The following is a 23,553-nucleotide window of genomic DNA, read 5'->3' on the forward strand; positions in this document are numbered from 1 at the left end:
TCCAGGAGAACCTAATCACCTGGTCCAATCTCATGGACCCCCTTTCCATGTCACCCTGGGTCTGCTTCGTCAATGTCTGTATTATGATCAATTGTCACTTTCACGGAACACCAGCAAGTTTTTATTGAGTAATTAAGCTGACAGAACTTAATACATTTCTAAAAATGTTTAAGTTCCTTGACTATGAAACAGTGAATTCCCATTTTAACCAACTCCCTCCCCGAATACCGCCAAAGGGCATGAGATTCTGAAGGAAATCACACAAATCCATTCTCAACTGTGGCATCATGCTCCGGATTCAATTAGTTTCTGCAGGGTTCCTGGAATTGGGGGTGAAGTGGCTCTTGAGAGGTTCCCAGCATTTGTAGTAGTTCTCATCCAGACAATTAGAGGTCTTCAGCCCCCACTTGGTGACGGCCATATTTAGAGAAGACTCAAACATAAATGCCTGTAGGGAATGCAGATGGAGACAAGAAGGAGGAAGTGAGGTGGATAATAAAACACATTTGACTAGATGTCAAGAGAAGATATGGGTAGGCAGACTCTTTGAGCACATAAATCACATGTGCTTGCATGGTAAGGAGAAAATACTCAAGCCTTGGGTTCTGACTCTGATCCTACTACTTAGAAGTGGGTAATAGCTTGCGTGAAACCCTCAGCTTCTCTGACACTCAAGTTTTATTCTTACTAAACTGGAGTTGGGCACATAAGCATCACATTGTTCCAAGGGCAGAGGTGGGAGAGTCCTGGGATTATTCTTTTCAGGGGCCATTACGGTGGCTATGTCCATGTGAAAAAGTTAAGTCGCTCAGTCGTGTCTGACTCTTTGTGACCAAGTGGACTGTAGCCCACCAGGCTCCTCCATCCATGGGATTCTCCAGGCTAGAATATTGGAGTGGGTTGCCATTTCCTTCTCCAGGGGATCTTCCCAACCCAGGGATCGAACCCAGGTCTCCCGCATTAGAGGCAGACACTTTAACCTCTAAGACACCATGGACTAGGGCCCATCAGACTATGTTCATGTGAGGGAGAACATAATTCCCATTTAACAGATGAGGAAACTAGGGTTCAGAGCTGGGAAGTGACTGTCTAAGGTGGTAGTAATGAGAAGTTGCAGATTTGGGATTTGAGCTTTTCTTTTGCAGGACTCTGAAAAGAGATAGGCTAGGGAAGGAAAAAGAAGGAAAAGAGAGACTGAGGAGACAGGAAGAAGGGAGCAGGAATGGCTGTCGCACTTTTAAAAGCCCTGTCCAGGACGGTTCTGAATGGTGGGTGTCCTTCTATGTTCAGGCAGGTTTTGTCTGCAACAGAAAGAATATGCAAGTGCCCTGTGCATCCTTGACATTCCAGCTTTACCTACTGCTGATTTTCTGACCAATTATGGCTTAAAAAAAACCCAAAAACCTACAATTCTTATGCACTCATATTTGGAAATTCTAAAAATATAGATGGACAAAAGGAAGATAAAAATTCTCTTTGTGCCACAACTCAGAGAACCTCTGTTAATGTCTGGTATACATTCTAATATGTACTAACTTCTTTTTGTCTAAAATGATAGAGATGATGGTCCCTGCTTGACTTCCCATGACAAGCTTGATGTGAGGTGTTGGGCATGTTATAAAGCACTATTCAGATATAAAGATCATTATTATGGACATAATTGTTGTTGTCTCTTTGCTAACTGCTTCTTAGGAGACTTCCTGTCTGACTGGACTAACAAAGCCCCAACCCAGTTGAGCTATGAAGGCAGTATTATAAAGTTAATTTATTCCAAAGTAGTATAAGGCTAAGGCATATGGAGGATCCTGGATCCAAATTACATAATGGGAAATGGGGAGGGAGACCCAAAGTCTTGTTCCTCATAAAAACAGCCCTGTCCTGTGCTTCACTGTTGCAGAATACTGCTCCCTGGTAACATTATCCAAAGCCAGGTTGGGCATTCAAGGTTGCTAAGTGGTAGCTATGGGATAGCCTGTGTACCTCCAGGAACTTTCGGAGGTAGTAGCTTAAGATGATGAATATCTCATAGAGCTCTCGCACAGAGATGAAAGTGTTCTACAGAAACTGCAGAGGCCCTTGAAAGGGGAAACAGAGCTGAGGTCTGGCAGATGGGACTCACACCCTGCCCCTGAAGATAAGCTTCATCGACTCTGGTCCTTGAGTTGGGACTGAAAGCAATCTGTTGCGTTGGGTAGAGGGGCAGATAAGCTCTCTGCTTAGGTAGTTTGCAAGCTGGGCATGGAGTCAGGCCAGTCTGTGCTATTGATTTTAATGTCAGGTAACATTGAAGGCATTGGTTTAAAAATGTAAAGCAAGCTTGCATATGATGTCGCATAAAATTACTCCTTGTGGTTCATAAACTCTATCTCCAAGAATGCAAAAATAAAATGAAATCAAGTACCGCAGCCAACTGCAATTGTGTTCAGTTTCAATGTTTACAGCGTGACACAGGAGGAATACAAAATAGCTTTTAAATCCCATCAGTTTCATCCCTTTACAAAGGAGAGCAAAAGAAAAGGAGAAAACTGCTGCTCACAAGCCCTGACTATAGTCAGGCAAAGGCTTCCTGACCCTCCTGGGCTTGAGAAACCAGCTATAAGTGACATGCTGCAAACCCTGCTGCTGTGGTCCTGGAGGATGACTTCAAAAAGCAGGAGATGACTCTGAGATAGAACATATATATATTATATGAACATATATATATATATAAATTCACACATACATACATACATACAGGGCCACATACAGATAAGGGAAGACTCCTGACACAGTAGTAATAATGTCCCCCCTTTTGTCTGAACAGTGTGGCGCAGTCAGCAGGGTTAAATCACAGCCACCAGCTGCACTGGATGCCCTACCTTTTCTACAGATGGAGAGAACGAAGCACAGAGAAGTTATGTAAATTCCTCAAGGTCACACAGGAACCAAGAGCTAGAATTCAAACCTAGACCTGACTCCAAGTACAAAGCTCTTTTTACCCTAACACATCAGGCATCTAGTATACACACAAGGGTGTGTGCATACACAGGTGGGAACATACATACAGACACTCTCCTCTCTAGACTTCTCTGTGACTTTGGAGAAACAAAAAATAGCCATTCCTTGCAACAAGGTTGGGGGTCCCAGAGGCCACTAGAGCCTGATATCTAACTTGCTTACCATGGTGCCATCAGCAATCCTCTCAGGTGCCAGCTTGGCTTTGCTGGCCTTCTCAAAGCAGTCGGCATCAGGCCCATGGGGAGTCATTGGGCTGTGCAGGCTGCCTCCCCCTGGCAGGAATCCACCTTGCTTTGCCTCATAGCGACCTTTGATGAGTCCCATGAATTCACTCATGCAGTTCCCTGGGAAGATTGAAACAGTATTTTTATTATCCAAGGCAAGGACCCCAAACACCTAGACTTCTCAAACATTATTTCCACAGAATGTCAAGAAGAGAGGAGAATCATAAAATTTCATAGAAATAATAAAGAACATAGACAGGAAAACGACCACAAAACATTCATTAGTGTGGAATTCTTGGCATGCAAAGCTCTACTCCATGGCTATGTAAATTAACAGAGGTCTTAGGTTCCACTGTCTGAATGAAACTATGCTAGATCTAAAGAAAAGTAGGACCCAAACAAGAATTTTAATAATAACTAACATGCAAATTGTGATAAAGAGTGAAGGTACTCCATATAAAAATTACAAGCCCCATATAAAAATTAACCACTTTCCCAGATCTGAATTCCTTCCCAAATAGCCTTACAGTAGTACAGGGCATCACCATATTTCTGGTTACAAATTAGAAAATTAAAGCGGGGAGTGTGTGTGTGTGTGTGTGTGTGTGTGTGTGTGTGTGTATGTTTGTATGTATATGTGTTGATGGAAATGTGATATAAGGAAAGAACCCTGGGCCTGGAGTCCATTATCAAATAATAATTTGTGTGAAAAAACCTTATTATCTATATATCTAATCCATAAATACTATATATTCTAACAAATATCTTCTGTATCTGAATCTAATATCATCTTATTCTTTCATTTTCCAAAATGCTTCCTTAGATTGATTCCTTTTCCATTGACATTCTCTTCATAGAACCTGAAAATCTTAATACTAGAAGGGATCCATGAAAAAAAAGTGAAAGTGTTAGTTGCTCATTCGTGTTCAACTCTTTGTGACCGCATGGACTGTAGCCCGCTAGGCTCCTCTGTCCATGGAATTCTCCAGGCAAGAATACTGGAGTGAGTAGCCATTCCCTTCTCTAGGGGATCTTCCCAACCTAGGGATCAAACTCAGGTCTCCTGCATTGCAGGCAGATTCTTTACCATCTGAGCCACCAGGGAAGCCCAAGGGATTCCCTACTTCTACTCAATACAGAAATAACCTGTGTATCATTCCTGACAAATTACCTGCATGCCTCCTGTGAATTGAAGTGCTCTATTCAACAAAAGAACCTATCATATTACTGAAGACTCTGGGTATTAGAAAGTTCTCCCAAGTCAATTGGAAATTTGCTTTCATGTAAGTTGAATATATTGGTGCTAGTTGTGCCTCCTGGAATCAACAAAATTTGACAAAAATCACCATGTTCCCACTCTTTCTATCTCACATTTTTGTTTAAACAAAGCTTTTTATTTAGAGCAAGAATTAAAGAAATACAGCACCTTGAAAACATCTACCCATCTATGCATCCATCCATTCATCTGTCCATTCCCCTCCCTATTCATCTGCCTATCCATCTAACCAGCATATATGGACACTGTGCTAAGTACTGTGATAGAAATGAGTAAGAAGCAGCGTCTTTAATGTTCCTCATAATCATAGTCAGTCCTGTGAGAGTGCTGACACTGCAAATCATAGACAGAGTAGAGAGATATGGATGGCACTGGCAAACCTTGCAAAGCTAAACATTTGACATGATAAATACTCCACTCTTCTTCCATATATGTGAATATAGCCAAGTGCCAAAATACTTATCAGTCAGTTCAGTCACTCAGTCATGTCCGATTCTTTGTGACCCCATGGACTGCAGCACACCAGGCTTCCCTGTCTATCACCAACTCCTGGAGCTTGCTCAAACTCATGTCCATTGAGTCGGTGATGCCATCCAACCATCTCATCCTCTGTTGTCCCCTTCTCTTCCTTGTGGAACTGCCCAAACAGTCGTACCTATTTTGCCCAGAACCCAAAATGTTGCTGCAGGCCCCTGCAGAAAATGCAAGACCCAGATTATAGCACTACTTGTTTCTCCATGAAGCAGAAATAGAGGGGGAAAAGTAACTGTAAGCATATCTGTTTAGTTCAGTTCAGTTCAGTCGCTCAGTCGTGTTTGACTCTTTGCGACCCCATGAATTGCAGCAGGCCAGGCCTCCCTGTCCATCACCAACTCCCGGAGTTCACTCAGACTCACGGCCATTGAGTCAGTGATGCCATCCAGCCATCTCATCCTCTGTCATCCCCTTCTTCTCCTGCCCCCAGTCCCTCCCAGCATCAAAGTCTTTTCCAATGAGTCAACTCTTTGCATGAGGTAGCCAAAGTACTGGAGTTTCAGCTTTAGCATCATTCCTTCCAAAGAGATCCCAGGGTTGATCTCCTTCAGAATGGACTGGTTAGATCTCCTTGCAGTCCAAGGGACTCTCAAGAGTCTTCTCCAGCACCACAGTTCAAAAGCATCAATTCTTTGGGCGCTCAGCCTTCTTCACAGTCCAACTCTCACGTCCATACATGACTACTGGAAAAACCATAGCCTTGACTAGACGGACCTTAGTCGGCAAAGTAATGTCTCTGCTTTTGAATATGCTGTCTAGGTCAGTCATAACTTTTCTTCCAAGGAGTAAGCGTCTTTTAATTTCATGGCTGCAATCACCATCTGCATATAGTGTCTACATTTTAAAAGCAGTTCTGCTCATGACTTAAATATTCTGGCATACTCCTCCATCTAGTATGTGCCCTCAGGGTCACCTTCAAGGCTTAATTTTCAGAAGAGAGCAAGACTGAATTCAGCTTTGATCTGAATATGAATTTAGGTAGCAGTGAGGTGGTGATGACATTTCTACATCATTTTCTATATTTCAAAGGACAGTGGGAAGGTAGACCTTGCCTTTTTGATTAATGCTAAATCCAGTTGGCTAAGGTGCATTAAGATGACTAGAGGCAATATTTCTACAGAAATCATTCTCCACTTGTGTAAAGTCACATCAAAGTAGCAAAGATTTTGATTATTGCTAAAGCATTATTTTTAATGTCTCTGGTAAAAAATAATTTCTAACTCAGGGTTCTGTGGTTTTTCCAACTAACTCAGGGCAATCAAGCCTTTCTGAGATCTGTCTCTCTTGAACCAAATTTATTTCAGAGTTCTTTGTAAAAAAAGAAGTTATACGAGGTATTTCATGAGGTCACTTATTTCAGGCAGCCTGAATTACAAACTAAAGTCACTCAGTGGGTTGAGCGCTGTAGCAGAGTAGGGATCCTGGATGGGGAAGACAAGTCCCAGGCCAGCATATCTCAGCGTGTGGTCTGTAGAGCTCCGGCATCAGAACCCCTGACTCGCTAGTTCAAAATGCAGATTCTGAGGTTCCACCTCAATACCAACTAATTCAACTCTCTGATAGTGGGAATTTTTTAGCATTCTTTTAGCATTCTACTAATAAGGGATTTTTATATCCCCTAATGCTCTCAAGTATCAGACTTTATTTTTTTGGACTCCAAAATCACTGCAGATGGTGATTGCAGCCATGAAATTAAAAGATGCTTACTCCTTGGAAGAAAAGTTATGACCAACCTAGATAGCATATTCAAAAGCAGAGACATTACTTTGCCAATAAAGGCCCATCTAGTCAAAGATATGGTTTTTCCAGTAGTTATGTATGGATGTGAGAGTTGCTGAGCACCGAAGAATTGATGCTTTTGAACTGTGGTGTTGGAGAAAACTCTTAAGAGTCCCTTGGACTGCAAGGAGATCCAACCAGTCCATTCTGAAGGAGATCAACCCTGGGATCTCTTTGGAAGAAATGATGCTAAAGCTGAAACTCCAGTACTTTGGCCACCTCATGCGAAGAGTTGACTCATTGGAAAAGACTTTGATGCTGGGAGGGACTGGGGGCAGGAGAAGAAGGGGACGATAGAGGATGAGATGGCTGGATGGCATCACTGAGTTTGAGTGAACTCCGGGAGTTGGTGATGGACAGGGAGGCCTGGCCTGCTGCAATTCATGGGGTCGCAAAGAGTCGGACACGACTGAGCGACTGAACTGAACTGAACTGAATGCTCTCAAAGTGTGGTTTCTGGAACAGCTGGAGGCCTTACCATCACTCAAGAATTTGTTACAAAAGCAAATTATCATGGAGGAAGGTCCAAGAGGGAGATGATAGATGGATACATCTAGCTGATTCACTTCATTGTACAGCGGAAACTAACACAACATGGGAAAGCAATTATACTCCAATTAGAAAAAAAACAAAAAAACAAAAAAAACAACCCACAGATTCTCAGGCCCTACACTGGATATTCTGAAGGTGGGTCCAAAGAATCTATATTGTAACCCTCCAGGTGACACTGACATATGTTAAAATTTGAAAACCATTGCCTCTGGCACATACAGCCCCCTCCATACAGAACTATGTGAATTAGGGAAGTACCAAGGATTAGTATGCGAGGGTCAGACTATAATCCAGACCAAGCCTCTCGCCTTGACAACAGGTCCTCTTGGGGACTAGCTTCTAGGAGGAGAACAGTTAGGACATGTGATGGGCTTTGATGGCTGTGATATTTCTCAGAAAGGACAAAATTTATTATATCTCTATTCATAACGTATCTGGTGTCTCTGAAGCGTTAAACCAATTGCATCCTTTTCAGCTGATGTCACCTGAAAAAGGCAATGCTGACATTTGACCATGAAGTGACCTTCTTGCATTCTGAAGGCCTTTGTCCTCCACCCTCTGCAAACACCTACATTGCTCATTTTAGTCAAAGCCCTGGCACCTGGGCACATATAGAGAAAAGCCTCAGAGGGATAGAAAGTGATGAGGTTTACTAAAGAAACGGGCTTTTTTTTTTTTTTTAAAAAAAGAAGGCAATGGCATCCCACTCCAGCACTCTTGCCTGGAAAATCCCACGGACGGAGAAGCCTGGTGGGCCGCAGTCCATGGGGTCGCTAAGAGTCAGACATGACTGAGTGACTTCACTTTCACTTTTCCCTTTCATGCATTGGAGAAGGAAATGGCAACCCACTCCAGTGTTCTTGCCTGGAGAATCCCAAGGACGGGGGAGCCTCATGGGCTGCAGTCTATGAGGTCGCACAGAGTCAGACACGACTGAAGCGACTTAGCAGCAGCAGCAGCAGCAGCACAGCTGAAATGCACCTCAGAGTCTTTCCAGAACTCTGTGTACAAAAGTGCAATCTCCAGAAAGGAGAATTGTACATTGACACTTAGGTTGAATTTATAGCTAGCTGCTGCACAATTAAAAATGCCACCTTTATTAAGTACTCCATGAGGTACCTTATTCATTCTTGGTGATGCATTCACTTACTAAATAAATATTTATTGGATGCATATCATGCACTGGGCACTGTGCTAGGGACATCCATTAATGCCCATGACTGTCTGCTCTGGCATCAGGCTGTCTTCATGTCCAGTACTTCACCTGTACTTCACTGACTCCACCACTTAACTAGCTGTGAGGACTTGATCCTTCACAGCTCAGTTGCATCTTCTTAAAAAAAAAAAAGAAAGAGAGGATAATGATACCTATCTCTCACAACAGTTATGAGAATTAAATGTGTTAATGTTTTTGAAGAACTTATTACAGAGTCATAAAGAAAGGGTCAATAATTTTTAACTTCCCTGGTGGCTCAGCCAGTAAAGAACTGCCTGTAATGCAGGAGACCCTCATTCAATCCCTGGGTCAGGAAGATCCCCTGAAGAACGGAATGGCTACCCATTCCAGTATTCTTGCCTGGAGAATTCCATGGACAGAAGAGCCTGGTTGGCTACAGTCACGGGGTTGCAAACAGTCAGACATGACTGAGCGACTAACACTTTCACTTTTCACCAAATAAAAATAATATTAATAAAATTAAAATAATAGATTTGACAAGTTCTGTTCTAGACAACAACTGCTTTGCAGAAACTGCTTCTAGAATAGGATCCATCCCCTGGGGTGGACTGCAATCTGCTTTTCCATTTCAAAACCACTGGAGAAGGCACACTTTATTGGCTCTTGAGCCAGACTTAGATAATGAACTTTCCCCAAACAACTGACTAAGCAACAACAGGCTACAGATCCTCCTCCCTTTACACCTGAAATGTAAAGAAATTTCTTGCTTCAAGCTTTACCAGCCTCTGTGCCTCTCTTCGGGGCCAGAGGAACTGGGCTCTAGGCATTACACAGGGTTTTCTCCTCAGAGTCAACATGCCACTGCCAACTTGATGCCAAACATCACAAGTTGTGATGTTTAAGAAGCTAACAGTCTAGGGAGCAGTGCTGGGCCTTGGGAGGTAGGATTCTGAACTGCAGCCAGGGCAGGACATCCTGCCTCTAGAAATGCCTCTAGCAGTGTTCCTCACGGGTCATGTTGACCACTCGGCCGTCTCTCTCTCTTTTTCCCAAATGTAACTTGGCGAATTACTTACTGTGGTAATAAGGAGGCCTGAAGGTCTTATCAGCAACCCCCCATCGAGGTGGGAAGATGACAAAATCAGCAATGGCCACTCCAGGGCGTACAGACTTAGCAGTCAATACCGTGAAAATGGATGGGTCCTGGGAAAGGAAGGACATGGAGAGCCTGAAGACACGATGAAAGGGGAAGTGACCGACAATGACACACATCCTCCATGCTGAAGGGGTTTTCAAGCGACACTGTAACTTCTGATCAAACTGCAGGCCAGGCTACGAAGTCTGGGCTTGTCATCCAGGTGCAGTAATCACTCATCTGACTTTCCCCTCTTGCTGTGCTTGAAGCAAAATGAATTAACAGTAGCTAAGCGGATTCTGAGCAGCTTTTTCACCCTGCTGAGCCCCCATTTCATATAAGTACTACCCTTGGATCTGAGAACTGGCAGTGCCTGCCTCCCAACCTCAGGTCAGAGTGACTGGAGCTTGCATGTGCTGCAGGGAGCTCTTGGCAGAAGGGATGCTCAGAGTGAGGTGGAAATAGAAATAAAATAATATCTGAGTGTTGGGATAGATGTAGGATGCACATCTCTTTGGAGGAATCACTGAGATTCTAGACAGTATCCTTATGGCTTTTTTTTTTTATCCTTGTTTGACTCTCAGGCCTAAAATATTAATACATCACTCATCTGGGTGGTGGTAGTGTACAGGGGAATAGGTTGGGGGACAATATTATGATTTGTAAAGAACGTTAGACTCTTTCAGTGGAAAGACTGAGATTCACATTTAATGGCCATCAGTGTGATCAGGTCTGCTTCCTGATGTCATGTGAGGGCTGGGGATTCAAAGACGACTGAACTCCATTCTTGGCCCTTCAGCACCACTGGTGGTGGCGGCAAGTGTGTGTGACGGGGACAAAAGGAGTAATGAAACAAGTGTCTGAAGAATCACAGCAAGGTGCCAAGGGCGATCTATCTTTGTAGATAGAGAGCCAAAGGGGTACAGAGTGCTTATCTCTTCCTGAGAAGATCAGGGAAGGCTTCACAAAGGAGGTGATGTTTGAGGTGGGTCCTGAAGAATGAATGCAGAAAGAAAGAAAAAGAGAGGGAATAAGGAAGGGAGGGAAGAAGAGAGGTAGGAAAAAAGAAAAGGATGGGAAGGAAAGGAAGGAAAAGGCAAAAAGGCATTTTAAGCATAGAAAACAGGAAAGACATCAAAATGCACAGAGATTTTGTTAAGAAGCAAGAAAACTAAAGCCCAGAGTGCATGGGCAGGAGGGAGAGGGGCAGAGGTGGTCCTGGGAAATAAGTCCAGGGCCAGATGGTGAAGAGCATAGGACACCACGCTTCAAAGCTCAGACTTAATCCTACACCACAGGGAGCCTGCAAAGGTTTCTAATGTAGCGTTAGAAAGATCAGGTCTGAATTTTGGGAAAATGACTATAGCCACAGTACAAGGGAGACTGTTTGTGTAAATGCAAGTCAAGAAATCCTTAATGCTGCAAGAATGAATACTTCTTCATCTGTCATGAGAAATGATCTGAAACTGTTTAAAGGCAGTGAAGCTCAAAAAAAGCTCTTTCAGTGTCTCAGCATCCTTTTTTTTGCTGCTTTGTGCATGATGCTTCATTTTCTTGTCTCTTGGTTTTATCAAGTTGCTGCTTTTCAGAAAGGTAGTTTTGAGCCTCAAGAGGTAAGCTGAACTGGCTTAGAGTAATCTTTCTGTCTTTGGTTCTTTGACTTCTGCTCTAATTGTTCCTCCAGTTTGTGGGTTAAGTTCATCTATTATGCAAAGTGAACTTTCCCCCAGGATCTCAGAACTAGCACTTTATCATGAAAGTGGGTTCTTGGGAGCCTGCACTGTAGGCTGGGGACCTATTTGCAGTCCCTGACTGAGTGTAAAATATGACCAAGTTCATACTCTAGAATTTCTTTGGTTTAAATTCAAGCACTGAATGTTACGAGTAACTTCAGAAGAGAGCTGTCAGTCCCATCTCAGCTAAATAGAGCCAGGAGTGGAAGCTCTGAAGTGGGCAGGCAGATTTTTGGTATTTACGAGCAGGACGGAGAAATTTCCAAATTCAGGAATTTTCCTTTCTCAATACTCCATCACTGACATTAGCCGTTGGTTTTCTTATTGGGATACATTGTCTAGGAAGAAATCGTGTTCTTAGCCATGAAGGAAAGTTACTGTGAGTGCCCTGTAGAGAACTGAGCTGTGTGGCAGGGTGAATGCTGGGTGTCTAGTCTGGAGCTCCCTCTGGTAGGTTATTTACTCCTTCACTGAAGCCTTGCAGCAGATGATTCAAATTCCTATCAACACAATGACAAATGACTTGTGTCTCGGGCTTCCAAGGCAATGCTGGAAAAGTTATCTGTGAACACCAGGTGTCTACTGTGGACCTCTCCAACCTAAAGGTACCCTCTCCCCAGGGTTCCTCCATGGGCCAGACTTACTGCATGGTCAAAGGCCACTGAATTGATGACCATAAAGTTCTCCAAGTTGTACTTGTAGGGGGTATAATTCCCATGCCAAGCCACAACATTGAATGGGGAGACATCCTGATCAACAAAAAGAAAAAGCAGGAAAGGGTGATTTTAGCACATAATACTTTTATAGCTATGATTCCTCAGTTTGTAGTTGACATTACTCTTTCTTGATTTGATTCTGTTTGCATAACTTAATAATACCATCCTTTGGGAGAGATATCACCCTGAATCATCCTATGGTTGCTTCACTTTCTCTCAAACTGTCCTCCCTAAGCCACTGACCCTATTCTTCCAGTTCCTAAGCTACAGCTGCCTCTGATCACATGTGCAGCAGAAACACAGCCAAGTAGTGCCTTTTCAACAATATTAATACAATGATGAGAATCTGTGGATGCCAGCAATTCTTTGACAATCTGGGCCACCGTCTGGGTTTCTAGTGCTGAGGGCAGGCACTGGCTGCGACTAAGATAAGAAAATAACAGGCCTTAGCAACACATAAGCAATAAGTTAAATGGGCAAAAATAAATCAAATGAATAATAGTAAATAGAATAGATCTTTGGATTATTTTTATTATATGGCTACTTTATTCTATGACATTATATATCCAGTAAATTAAGTAATAATGTATATTACATATTATATTATTATGTTAAAATTATTATTATCTATGCCTTTGTTTATCAATTGAGATTGGTCATGTCTGGGTGGTATGGCTATAGATAATGCCTTTGCTTATCTCCTGAGTTTACCAGTCTGGTGCTATCAACCAAGTCAAACTAATTAACTGAGTTTTGCTTGTTTTCTATCAGTCATTGCTTGTATTTGAAATATGGTGACTATTGACAAATATAAGTTTTAGATGAACTTCTATTAATTAATTTTCCTTTTCAGGCTGTACCTCCCTGCCTGTTTATTATGTTCCCTCACCATTTATAGAGACCTAGGTATTGTGGGGTTTTTTATTGCTTGATGAATAGAAACAGCATGACCTTTGGAGTCTGAAAGATATGGGTTTGAATGCTGATTCTGTCATTTACTGTGACATTTGGCAAGTTATCACTACCTGGACTGTTTTCATGACTACAAACAGGGCAAATAGTACCTTATTATAGTATCTTAGTGATGTAGTAAAGATGAAGTAATGTATATAAATACTTAACACAAGCCCTGGCAATCAGAAGGTGCTTAATAATTATTCATTCCTTCCCCTGCCTGTCCAGCCACTTACTTTACCTGTCTGGCAGCAAATAGCTTGCCCTGGTGTTTATTAATCACAGTGTAACCACCTGGCACTTGGCGATCTTCATACCAGGCAACAGGTATCAAGAAATCACGAGGGTTGGCCAAGCCATTGGCTCCTAGAATATAATGATCCAAAAGTCTTTTAGATACTTCTGAAGTCACACAGGAAAGATGCCACTATTGCACAAAGAGAAAGGGCTTTCTCCCACAGCAACAGCTATTCCACAATTTGCTATCCTTGTTGAAAGACTCACTGGAATCCCAGTCTGGTACCTTTTGAGGAGGACCCAAGAAATTTGGTCAGAAAAAAGAAATCCTGAAAATATCACCAGCATTACCTGAATAGAGTGAATATGGTTTATAAACATTTTCCATGCGTTACCTCACCACTATAGGGGACGGGAGGGGAAGAGAGGAAGAGAGTAGAAAAGAGGAAAAGGGAAGATACGATAGAATACTAGAGCTTTTTTCCTAATAAAACTCTGACAACTCTAGAACTCATCGACAGTCCTTGAGAAGGAGAAGGTTACACACTGTAGCCTCAGGTACGCCTCTGCTCCTTAAACAGGACTCAGAATCAATCCACATCTGCAACACTGCTCTGCAGCCTGACAAATCTGTCTGCCACTGAGGGAGACCTGCCTGCTCACCTTTGCTTTGTGAGTGTTCCCTCCAGAGAAAGAAAATAAATCAGAAGACCAGAAGTGAAAAATCTAAGTGCAAAAACATAATTTAACTCTGAGAGGAGAGACCTAGGGAGTGTTTTATCATTTCTAGCTCCTGGGGTTAAAAAAAAATAGGCCCCCAGCTGGTTAGTCAATTATATATATTTTCCAGAGGGTACATGTGGCATGGCACCTGGAGGCCCTGCTGGCTGTGGAGCAGCAGGAAAGCAGACCAAAGTGGGAAGAGCGGATGGAGAGCAGGACGACAGACGGCCCACCGTGCCTCCAGCTGCCTCTCAGCTGCCTCCCACCTTCCTCTGACTATCTGGATCCCCCAGGGGACTGACCAGAAGGCGCATGCTGGCCTGTCCCTGTTTTGCTCTAAACAAATCTGTTGACAAGGAAAGGGAAGAGCTGGGAGGTGTGGCCACCACCTTCAGCAAACACGCCAAAGATGAAACCAAGGGCCAGTTTCCCCGACCACTCCTGTCACTCGAGAGATGGTTTGAGAACATCCCCTCCTACCACCTCCACTTCTCAGATCCTGCTCTCTTTGCCTCCAGCTTGCCAGAAGAATCGGGGGTAGGGGACCTTGGTTCACTTTGGTAAGTTTTCATTTGCCTCATGGAGGCTGTGGTTTCCAGCTCCTTCACAGCACTGAGTGAGGAACACTTTTTGACTCCTAACTATGTAGATTTTGTAGAAGACGCTCAGTAGGAATGTGACATCCATAGACTTTCTTTCAGTCCATTTCCCCTCTCTATAGCCACATGGCCCCTGCCATTATTATGGTTTTTCCCACCTTATTGTCTACACACAAGCCACTGACAAGAAAATGGTCTCTCTTCTATCCACAAAATCCATTCCCACTTGTACACTTTTTCTTAAACTGCTCCCTTTCCTCTTTCAGGTCAGTTCAGTTCAGTTCAGTCGCTTAGTTGTGTCCGACTCTGCGACCCAATGAATTGCAGCATCCCAGGCCTCCCTGTCCATCACCAACTCCCGGAGTCCACCCAAACCCATGTCCATTGAGTCGGTGATACCATCCAACCATCTCATCCTCTTTTGTCCCCTTCTCCTCCTTTCCTCTTTATTTCTCCTAACTTTCCATCAAGGATTAGTCATATCTTATGATTGCTATGAAGCTGTTCCTGGAAACTTGGCTCACAGTAACCCAGACTTTATATCCTCTAGGGTTTACACTGTATAACCTATAACCTGAAATCTATTACAGATTGTCTTGCTCTCCAATGGTCTATATACTATTCTAGAGAAAGATTTATTGTGGGTTGGGCTGGATTGTTCTGTTATGAACGTATGTGATGGGAAGAGGCTTGTGCCATCCTTGATGTGGTTCTGGTCATTACCCTCAGCACAACATGGGAACTGGGACAAGCTGATGGACTGGTACACTGACCAGCTAATTAATGAAGCTATCATCTCATCAAATGGGTCAACTATACCACCTGGAGCCCCTGAACTTAGAGGCCTGAAATAAGAAGTCTGTGATTGTTCAGGGGACTTTAATATGTTCTGAAATTCCCAACTACACTTGGTCTGGAGAAGAAGTTGTCTAGAGAGGAAAGCTGTAGTTTGAGTGAGATAAGGAGGAGAGATGGATGTTTAACTTTCATGCAATTATTTGTGTCATATATTTCAAGTCAGGCTTAGAAGCTTGCATTGAAGATTTACCAATTGGTCCCAGGTCAGGCAACTCGAAGTGGACTCCATAAACCTCCAGGATGTAGCCTCTAGTCTCCTCGAAGACATCGATGCTGAACCGCATTCCTCTCTGGAACAGGAAGTAGACACTGGTGTGCTCTCGCCAATCATACCTATAGTTATGAAGAAGCTGCCCAAGAGCTACAGCCAACCTCACATGCACAAATAATTCTATAGTCTGCTGAGCTATGTTGGAGAGGTGACCAGCTGAAAGATGAGTTTAAAGAAGTTAACCTCCAATCACATATGTGACCCAAACCAATTCTAGCCTACACTCTCACTGGGTTCAGAGATAACAGTGCCCTGATTTCAACAAAATTTAAAGAAATCCATCTTCACTGCCTTCTGTCCCCTCCAGAGTATCATCCAGAGTGTGCATAAATATTTAGGAAAGTGAATTGACAATGCTCTTTGCTTTGTGATTGTGTGCTATTTTAAAACAAAGTAGGCACAGAAGCCTGCTTAATCCTTCTACACAGGGAGACTTTTGTATAACTCAAACTCCCTCCCCATTGCCCAGACATGATAGACAAATTTCAGAGTTAGAAATAGCAGCAGCTGCAACATCTGATTGCTCCCAAATTAGGGAGAAGCTGGGAGGAGAGGGGGACACATCACCAACCTGAATGACGCAGATCTCGTTGGGCTGAACAAGCATCTTGCCAAACTCGGTGTAAATGAGAAGTTTCCCTTTCTGGGGAACTAACATAACAGACAAGGCAGCAGTGAGTAACTCTTTTCATGTAAGAACCACTTCATGAAGAGTGAAAGGCTTAAGGGCGGCATATGCTTTTTCAATCCAAATGAAAAGTGCTTCATTGAGTTTTATGGGGGAAAATGTCAGAATTGACAACTTAAGTTGGCTATTTCTAGAAAAGCATGAATGAAAAAATTGACTCTGCTTTTTTCTTATTTTTGGTTGCCAGATAAGGAGCTTGTATTTGCACAGTTCTGCGGCTTGACCAGAAAGGGCACCAGAAATAGGATGGAAAAAGACCCATCTCTGATAGTTCCAGCAGGAAGCTGGCATTTGCATGTCTAAGGTTTACATCAAAATGTTCATCCCAAAATATCAGTACTAAGATCATCAAAAAAGAATCAGGAAGAAAAAAAAAAAAAGAATCAGGAGACCAGAGAAATCCGTACTAGACTTTCCATCTGGATGGTTTCATGAAAATTTGTATTTATACAAATTTGCAGATATCAATGACAGATGATCTTTCCTTGGGTAAGTTTGAAGGCAAATAGAGTTATCTCAATAAGTTAATCACATGTTGATTTTACCCTGTATTTCTTTTAAGTTGCCCAGAGCTTGCATATCAGAAAGGCCCAGAAGAAATGAGTAAAGACAGGGAGAACAGGAAATAGGGTAGGGGCTTGAAGGTACAAGGAATCTTTTCCAGACCACCAGTTGCCTTTACACCTCAGTCTGTAGACTACATTAAGTAAGACAGATTGAAAGGACAGTAATATGTATACAATTAATAAGCAGCTTATAACTAGGGATCAATTACCAAGGAAAGGGTCTGAAGTCTTTAAAACTCACCAATCAGGAGGTCTCCATCTGAATTGTAAAAGCATCTGAAACATATAGAATTATTCCTATGAATAATTCCTATGGTTTTCTATTTTAACAATGTCCAGACAAATTAATTCACTGCACAAATTATTGCTCAGTAGATAGGCTGTGCCAGGCTTAGTGCTAGGCATAAAATGATGAGCAAAATGATCTCATCTCTGCCTTCATGGAGCCTTAGAGTCTAGTAGGAAGTCAGACTGCAATCCAACAATTACATAACCATCTCATAAACTGTAATGGCACCATGAAAGTCAAGTTCAGAGGACTGCAAGAATAATGGACCCGATCTAGCCTGAGGCGGCAGCCAAGGTTTTCCTGAAGAGGGGATGTTTGACTTGAGATCTGAAGAAATCATCTAGGCAGGGACTTGGGGGGTGGGAGTGATGTCGGAGAACATTCCAGGCAGAAGGCTGCTCTGAGGCAGGAGGGTGGATGGAAAGTAAAAGGAACTGAATGAAGGCTAATGTATGTAACAGCTCAAGTAGAGAGAGAGAGGAGGTGCCTCATATCACATCGAACATCTCTAGTGTCTTGTCATAGGGCCATGATCTTGGCCCTGATTCATGGCTCAGAGAAGTTAAATGACTTGTCCAAGGTTGCTCAGCCAGGAAGAATGGACTGGGCTTTGAACACAGTGGTCTGATTCCAGAGGTAGTGGGCAAAACTGTTATGATACTCTGCTTCCCAAAGAAACAGGAAAAAATACCTTTTATATATAAGTTTTTCTTATTGATAAAAAAATCTAACATGTAAGTTCTCCTATTCAGGATCTTTAAGCTTACACAGTTATTAGTCTGCCAGTTTGAACTGTCACCAACAGGTAGTTCTAATGGCTGCTCAGGAAGTATGACTTTGGACTTAAGACCAGCCCTGGGGAACCTTAGAAGTTAAGGACATTCTGACTCAAACCTGGTTAAAGCCTAAATGCTTCTTGGACTCCTCCAGCTTTCAGTGCCCCATTATTACTTTTCTGCTTGCATTGCTAGGTGACATTCTTGCTTCCCAGGTGGTGCTAGTGGTACAGAACCCACCACTCCACACCCCAACCCCCTGCCAGTGAAAGAGACATAAGAGACACAGTTTTGATCCCTGGGTTGGGAAGATCCCCTGGAGGAGGAAATGGCAATCCACTGCAGTATTCTTGCCTGGAAGAATCCCATGGACAGAGGAGCCTGGCGGGCTACAGTCCATGGAGTTGCAAAGAGTCAGACACGACTGAAGCAACTTAGCATACACGCACAGGACATTCTTCTTTATGTCACAGGAGTCAGTCAAGATAGAAATGCTCATTTATTGTCATTTTTTAAAAATGTATATTAAGATTGCTCTGGGGTTAAGAGAAAAAAGCAGTAACAAAAACAACCCCCCAGCCTTCACCCTCTGGGCAGCAGCCCTTAGGGAAGGGGGCTGACCTGCTGTAGGGCTGAGCCACTTACCTATTCTCCATGGAGGTGTTACAGAGGAAAACGTGGATAGCAAGCCCATTGTTAGACCTGATGTCTCCAGCTCCACACAAGGTGTGCAGGCCCTGGGAGAGATCCGCATAAGAGGGAAAGGTGAATGCAGCTAGCCCTCCCCTAGGTCCCTGAGAATCAGAGGCAAGTTCTACTAGGGTCTTCCCTTTGGGACCAGACTGCCTATGCGGAGCCTGGAATTGACTGACTTATGTTTTGTAGATGTCGGCCCACCCTCATTGCTAGGCATGGCCCTAGATCTGGATTGTCTTAATGGCTCCATCAGAATTGACCTTAGAGAACATCAATTCATTACTTGACGTTTTATCAGTATAGTGCTTAAGATCACCCTTAAATAGAGTTTCCTTTGGAGGTAAAATCGGGCATCTAGGAAGCTTGGGGAGGAAGGCTGCAGCATTAGGGCCCAATGAATGATCCTCAGATAACACGTCACTACGTGGGCAGCTGTCTACTTACAAATAGGGTCAGCCCTAATCTTTCCAGAACAGGGTAGAGGAAAGTATTCTGACCAACTGTAATCCTCTCTGCTAATAACCCACAGTCCCAAAGACCTTAACACATGGGCCTTTCTGAAAGGAGGGAGCTCTGCTCTCCAGATATCCGTAATTCATCCAGGGTGAGGGATTTCTTTTGGTATTTTAATTCATTTTGCAAGTTTGGGGCCTATTTAGATGAGCCTTGCACATGGCTTGGAGCATTTAATATGGATAAAGAATTTAATAGGATACAAACAGTTTGGCCTAAGGCTGGGTACTTGGACTCTTCCCTAAGTAAGCCATGGACTGAAGTGGGTCTACAGAACCCTCCCCCAGCTTCTTTGAGCGCCACCTCCTTACAGCTCCTGGCCTTTCCCCTACATATGCTTTCTCTGAGCAGAGATGTTTCAATACTCCCAGCACCTGTAACTACCAATCAGAACTTCTAATCATCATTGTGCTAACCGAGGTTGCCACCCTGAGTTGATGCTATTCTAATCTAGGGATCCATTTTGGAGAGTTCATGACCTTGGATGAGAAAAAAAAATGACATATGTGTTTCTCTAACTTCTGACTGAAATTTATCATTTCCTTGAATTAATGTAAATGAATGTAAGCAACAAACCCTAGTGGTTTTAGAAGTGGCTGTAACAGTATAGTTGTTTCAGATATCTCAAAATATCATTTATGCTCATACATTTAATAACCATAGTTATTAGGTCTTTTTATAGATCTTGTGATTTAGTGCATTAAAAAGGCAGCATATATATTACTCTAAAGCAAGCCAAATTTGTTATTTGAATATTTTTATCATTGTATTTCAATATAATTGGCTACTTTGTACTTCTATGTAATTTATTTTATGCATTAAAAAACACAGGCTTCCAGATTATCAAAGGAGTCCTGGAACAAAAAGGCTTAGAACCCCTGTTCTAGCCAAGAACAAAGAAACCTGAAGTCAGTAAATGCTCAATTTCCGCTGGCTGTTTGGAGATGTAAACAGCTCATGAGTGCCCTTTGGTGTCAGGGGCCATGTGGTGCTGGTAAGTAAGACCTCCGTTGGCCAGCCTGGAAGGCAGAGGCGGGTGGCACTCTGTCTGCTGCCCGCCTCCAAGGCTGCTTCTGCTTGGCATCCAGCCTGAAGGCGGCTGTATCACCCACCATGGGAAAGAAGAGAGTGGTGGGCAGGCGTGGATAGTATTGACTTACATTCACGAAGTCCACTTTCTTCTGAGAGGCTTTTGGAATCTCAAATGGTTTCCATCGCAGCTGGGAAAACACACACACACACACACACACACACACACGCACACATACAGGAAAGTTATTTCAAAAGGGGAAACCATAGACTTTCTAAATAAATCACATAAAAAGGATAGCTGCTCCCTCTGTGAGGCTCTGACGACTTGTGATTTTGCTATTTTCAATTTAATAATTTATCCATCATTTCCTTAAAGGGGCTCAGTTGGGTTCTGTGTGGGTATGCAGGGTGGGCGTGCGTGTGTGTGAGAGTGTGTGTATGTGTGAGAGAGAGAATGTTTAACCTATATGTATACATACTGTCTTCATTCCTTAGCATTTTAAACTACAAAAATATGTTAAAAAAATCATTGCTTCCTATTTCAGAAGCTATTTTTTTTTAACATTTTGCTCAGGCACATCAGTGAGTTTTGACTGATGCTGCTCTTTGTGCTATTTATAATCAGCTCCCTTTCCTGGCATGGCAGCCTCACTATGTGGGCTCCTAACACAGCAGGGGAAGGTTCTAGTTCTTACTTCCAGCCCTTGGAGTTTTGAATTATTTCTTTGAGAGAAAGAAAAAATTGAGATTGCCTTTAGTAAGTGCAGTACCGGGTTCAGTTTCTTCACCAAACCCTGTGCTTGTCCCCAGGCTGCCTGACAGTTCAGTTTAAATCACAACAACCTTTAATTTAATAATGAAATGATCTAAGCAAGTGGGAAATAAAATCAGCAGGTCTGAGCTCTGCTAGAAGTATCAGCCCAGCACTTATTAATCAACTTGGCAGCAGGCCTGACCCAGGCAGGTTGGCACTTGATAGCTCCAGCAGCCTCAGGACATCTCAGGGAGGGACCTGCACCCCAAGGGCCGGCTCTACTGGCTGCAGTGCCTGGTCAAGGCAAGCCAGGCTGGGCCACCAGGAGGTCATGGGGTTCAGCTCATTGAGTTATTTCCAGAGAGGCAGCTGGGTGGGGGAGGAAACAGCGAGTGGAAAAGGCGGCTCTGGGATGATTCTGCCTCTCTGATGCACACAGTCAGACAGCAGCCTTTATCTCTTAAAGGCAAAGCAGGATTGTCACATTCTAGGACTACCTTAAAAGAATGTAAGACGTTGCTTTGAAAAACATTGGAATCATGCTTCAGAAAGAAGGAAAAGGCTTAATTCCACTAAAGATGATATTTCATGGAGGAGGTGCGGGACCTGAGAGCAAGAATCTAGGAAAGGGTTTCTCCTCTCAGGCACCATTGACATTTTGTGTCAGATAATTCTTTGTTGTGGGGGCTGTCCTGTGCACTGTAGGATGTCTGCCAGCATCCCTGACCTCTGCTCCCTGGATGCCAATAGCATTCCCCCATTTGTAACAGCCCCAAATGTCTCCAGACATTGTCAGATGTCACTGGGGGACAAACTTCCCCTGGTTGAGCACCATGGACATAGGAGGATATTCCCCTGACATCAGCCAGGGCCAAAACTAAGTGCCACTGGCTTCTTGAGGGAGGTTTTGGTCTATCACCAACTGTTATGTGCCGCTCCCTCTTCAGTAGCAGCATGGAGTTTGTAACCCAGGAAGACTGTCTGGAAGATCATACAATCTAGAATCCTGACTCTAAGAAAAGTCATCATTCTAGATTTCCCAATGGGAAGGATTTACTATACTCAGCATATCACAAACAATAATAAAGACCCCAAGGCGGTTCTGATAAACCCAAAACCCAGAAGAAGAAGCCAGTTTTGGGTCTTCTTCAGGCAAGAGTTTTGGTGCAATATCATGTTGAATATGGGGAGGCAAATTTGAGGAGAGGACGAACAGGAAGAAGCCCTGGAGTAGAGAGTGGAAACATCTCCTGCTAAATGCAGATGTTCAGACTAACTGCATGCTGTGGAGCAGAAACTCTCTGATCCAAGGCCAGCCCAAGGGCACTGTGCACTGGGCTGACCCAGGAGACACGGGTTCTGTTGCTCCCTCTGTTCCTATTTATTCTGTGACTTCTGGAAAGTCATTTCATTCTTATTAACTAATGTAAATCTATAAATTTTTAACAGTTTATTTTATTCATACTATATATTATTGCTAAAGAGCCCCCCCCATGGAATGCAATTATTAACATTTCAAAGACAATGAAATCCATTGAAGCATCCAATACAATATCTTGACTATCACAGATATTAATATATTTGTACTGAATGATAGAATGAATGAGTAAATATAAGACACTGAGAACATTGCTAATATCTCAAAGAACAAGACTAAAGCAAATTTGTGAGACTTTTGGAAGTCCAATAACATTCAGGCAATAGCTAGCAAATTGAAAATTGTTTTTAAGAGTCCTAAGATTGTTTCTAAAATAAAAGTCAATTCTTGATATATGTGAAACCCCACAGTTTTTCTATATCCTTTCTGATTTTCTGTTCAGTTGTTCTATCAACTCTTGAGGGAGAAGTGTTGATGTTTCCCACTATAATTGTGGATTTAATCTATTTTTCCTTTTACTGCTATCAATACTTTACATATTTTGCAACTGTGTTCTGCAAATTCTACTGGAAAATAAAGTTTTGCTTAGTTTAAGTGAGGTGGTCAAAAATAACTTGAAAAGCATCTTCAACAGAGACTAAAGTTAGAAGTAAAAATTCTTTCAATTTATCAAGAGAGAAAGAGAATCTGGTAACATTTAATGATAAGGATTTGAAGTTTGCGCTCAGAGATGTAAATGAAACTAGAGAATTGGACTCAGTATTTCTAAAGTCAGAAGACTAGGAGTATGATCTGAGAATCACCTCCCACAGTTGGTTTCTTTGCTTCACTGAGAGTCCCTCCAAAGTTGTGCTGGACTCAATTAAATTGTATGAGTTGGATACTCTCACCAATACTGGTGGATTAGAGGTAAACATATTGTTAGAAGTTGCTAATATCTATCCAAGAATTTGGAAGTAACTTGTAGATGCAGTTGTGATCACAATGGACAAACAATTGTTAGCAACAGCTATGGCTAGGTGAGGCTCAGGGTAATTCACTACAGAGAGTTTCAGCCCAGACTAGGAAAGATTGGGGAGGGAGATAAAATAAAACA

At 42.8% G+C, this 23,553-nt stretch overlaps 1 protein-coding gene across 1 annotated transcript in view; it reads right to left on the reverse strand.

The window, feature by feature from the left end:
- Positions 1 to 298: 298 nt before the first annotated feature.
- HGD (homogentisate 1,2-dioxygenase) overlaps positions 299 to 23,553 on the reverse strand; it is a 42,808-nt gene continuing 19,553 nt past the window's right edge. Inside the window, exons 5-14 of the mRNA XM_052643672.1 lie at positions 20,454 to 20,513; positions 18,730 to 18,821; positions 17,261 to 17,295; positions 16,337 to 16,416; positions 15,685 to 15,784; positions 13,319 to 13,443; positions 12,052 to 12,156; positions 9,616 to 9,742; positions 3,160 to 3,341; positions 299 to 448 (exon numbers count right to left, since the gene is read on the reverse strand). Of these exons, the coding sequence (XP_052499632.1) occupies positions 299 to 448; positions 3,160 to 3,341; positions 9,616 to 9,742; positions 12,052 to 12,156; positions 13,319 to 13,443; positions 15,685 to 15,784; positions 16,337 to 16,416; positions 17,261 to 17,295; positions 18,730 to 18,821; positions 20,454 to 20,513 (1,056 nt within the window). The remainder of the gene's footprint in view (positions 449 to 3,159; positions 3,342 to 9,615; positions 9,743 to 12,051; positions 12,157 to 13,318; positions 13,444 to 15,684; positions 15,785 to 16,336; positions 16,417 to 17,260; positions 17,296 to 18,729; positions 18,822 to 20,453; positions 20,514 to 23,553) is intronic.

The sequence above is a fragment of the Budorcas taxicolor genome, chromosome 1 (assembly GCF_023091745.1).
Source record: "Budorcas taxicolor isolate Tak-1 chromosome 1, Takin1.1, whole genome shotgun sequence".
NCBI classification, from domain to species: domain Eukaryota; kingdom Metazoa; phylum Chordata; class Mammalia; order Artiodactyla; family Bovidae; genus Budorcas; species Budorcas taxicolor.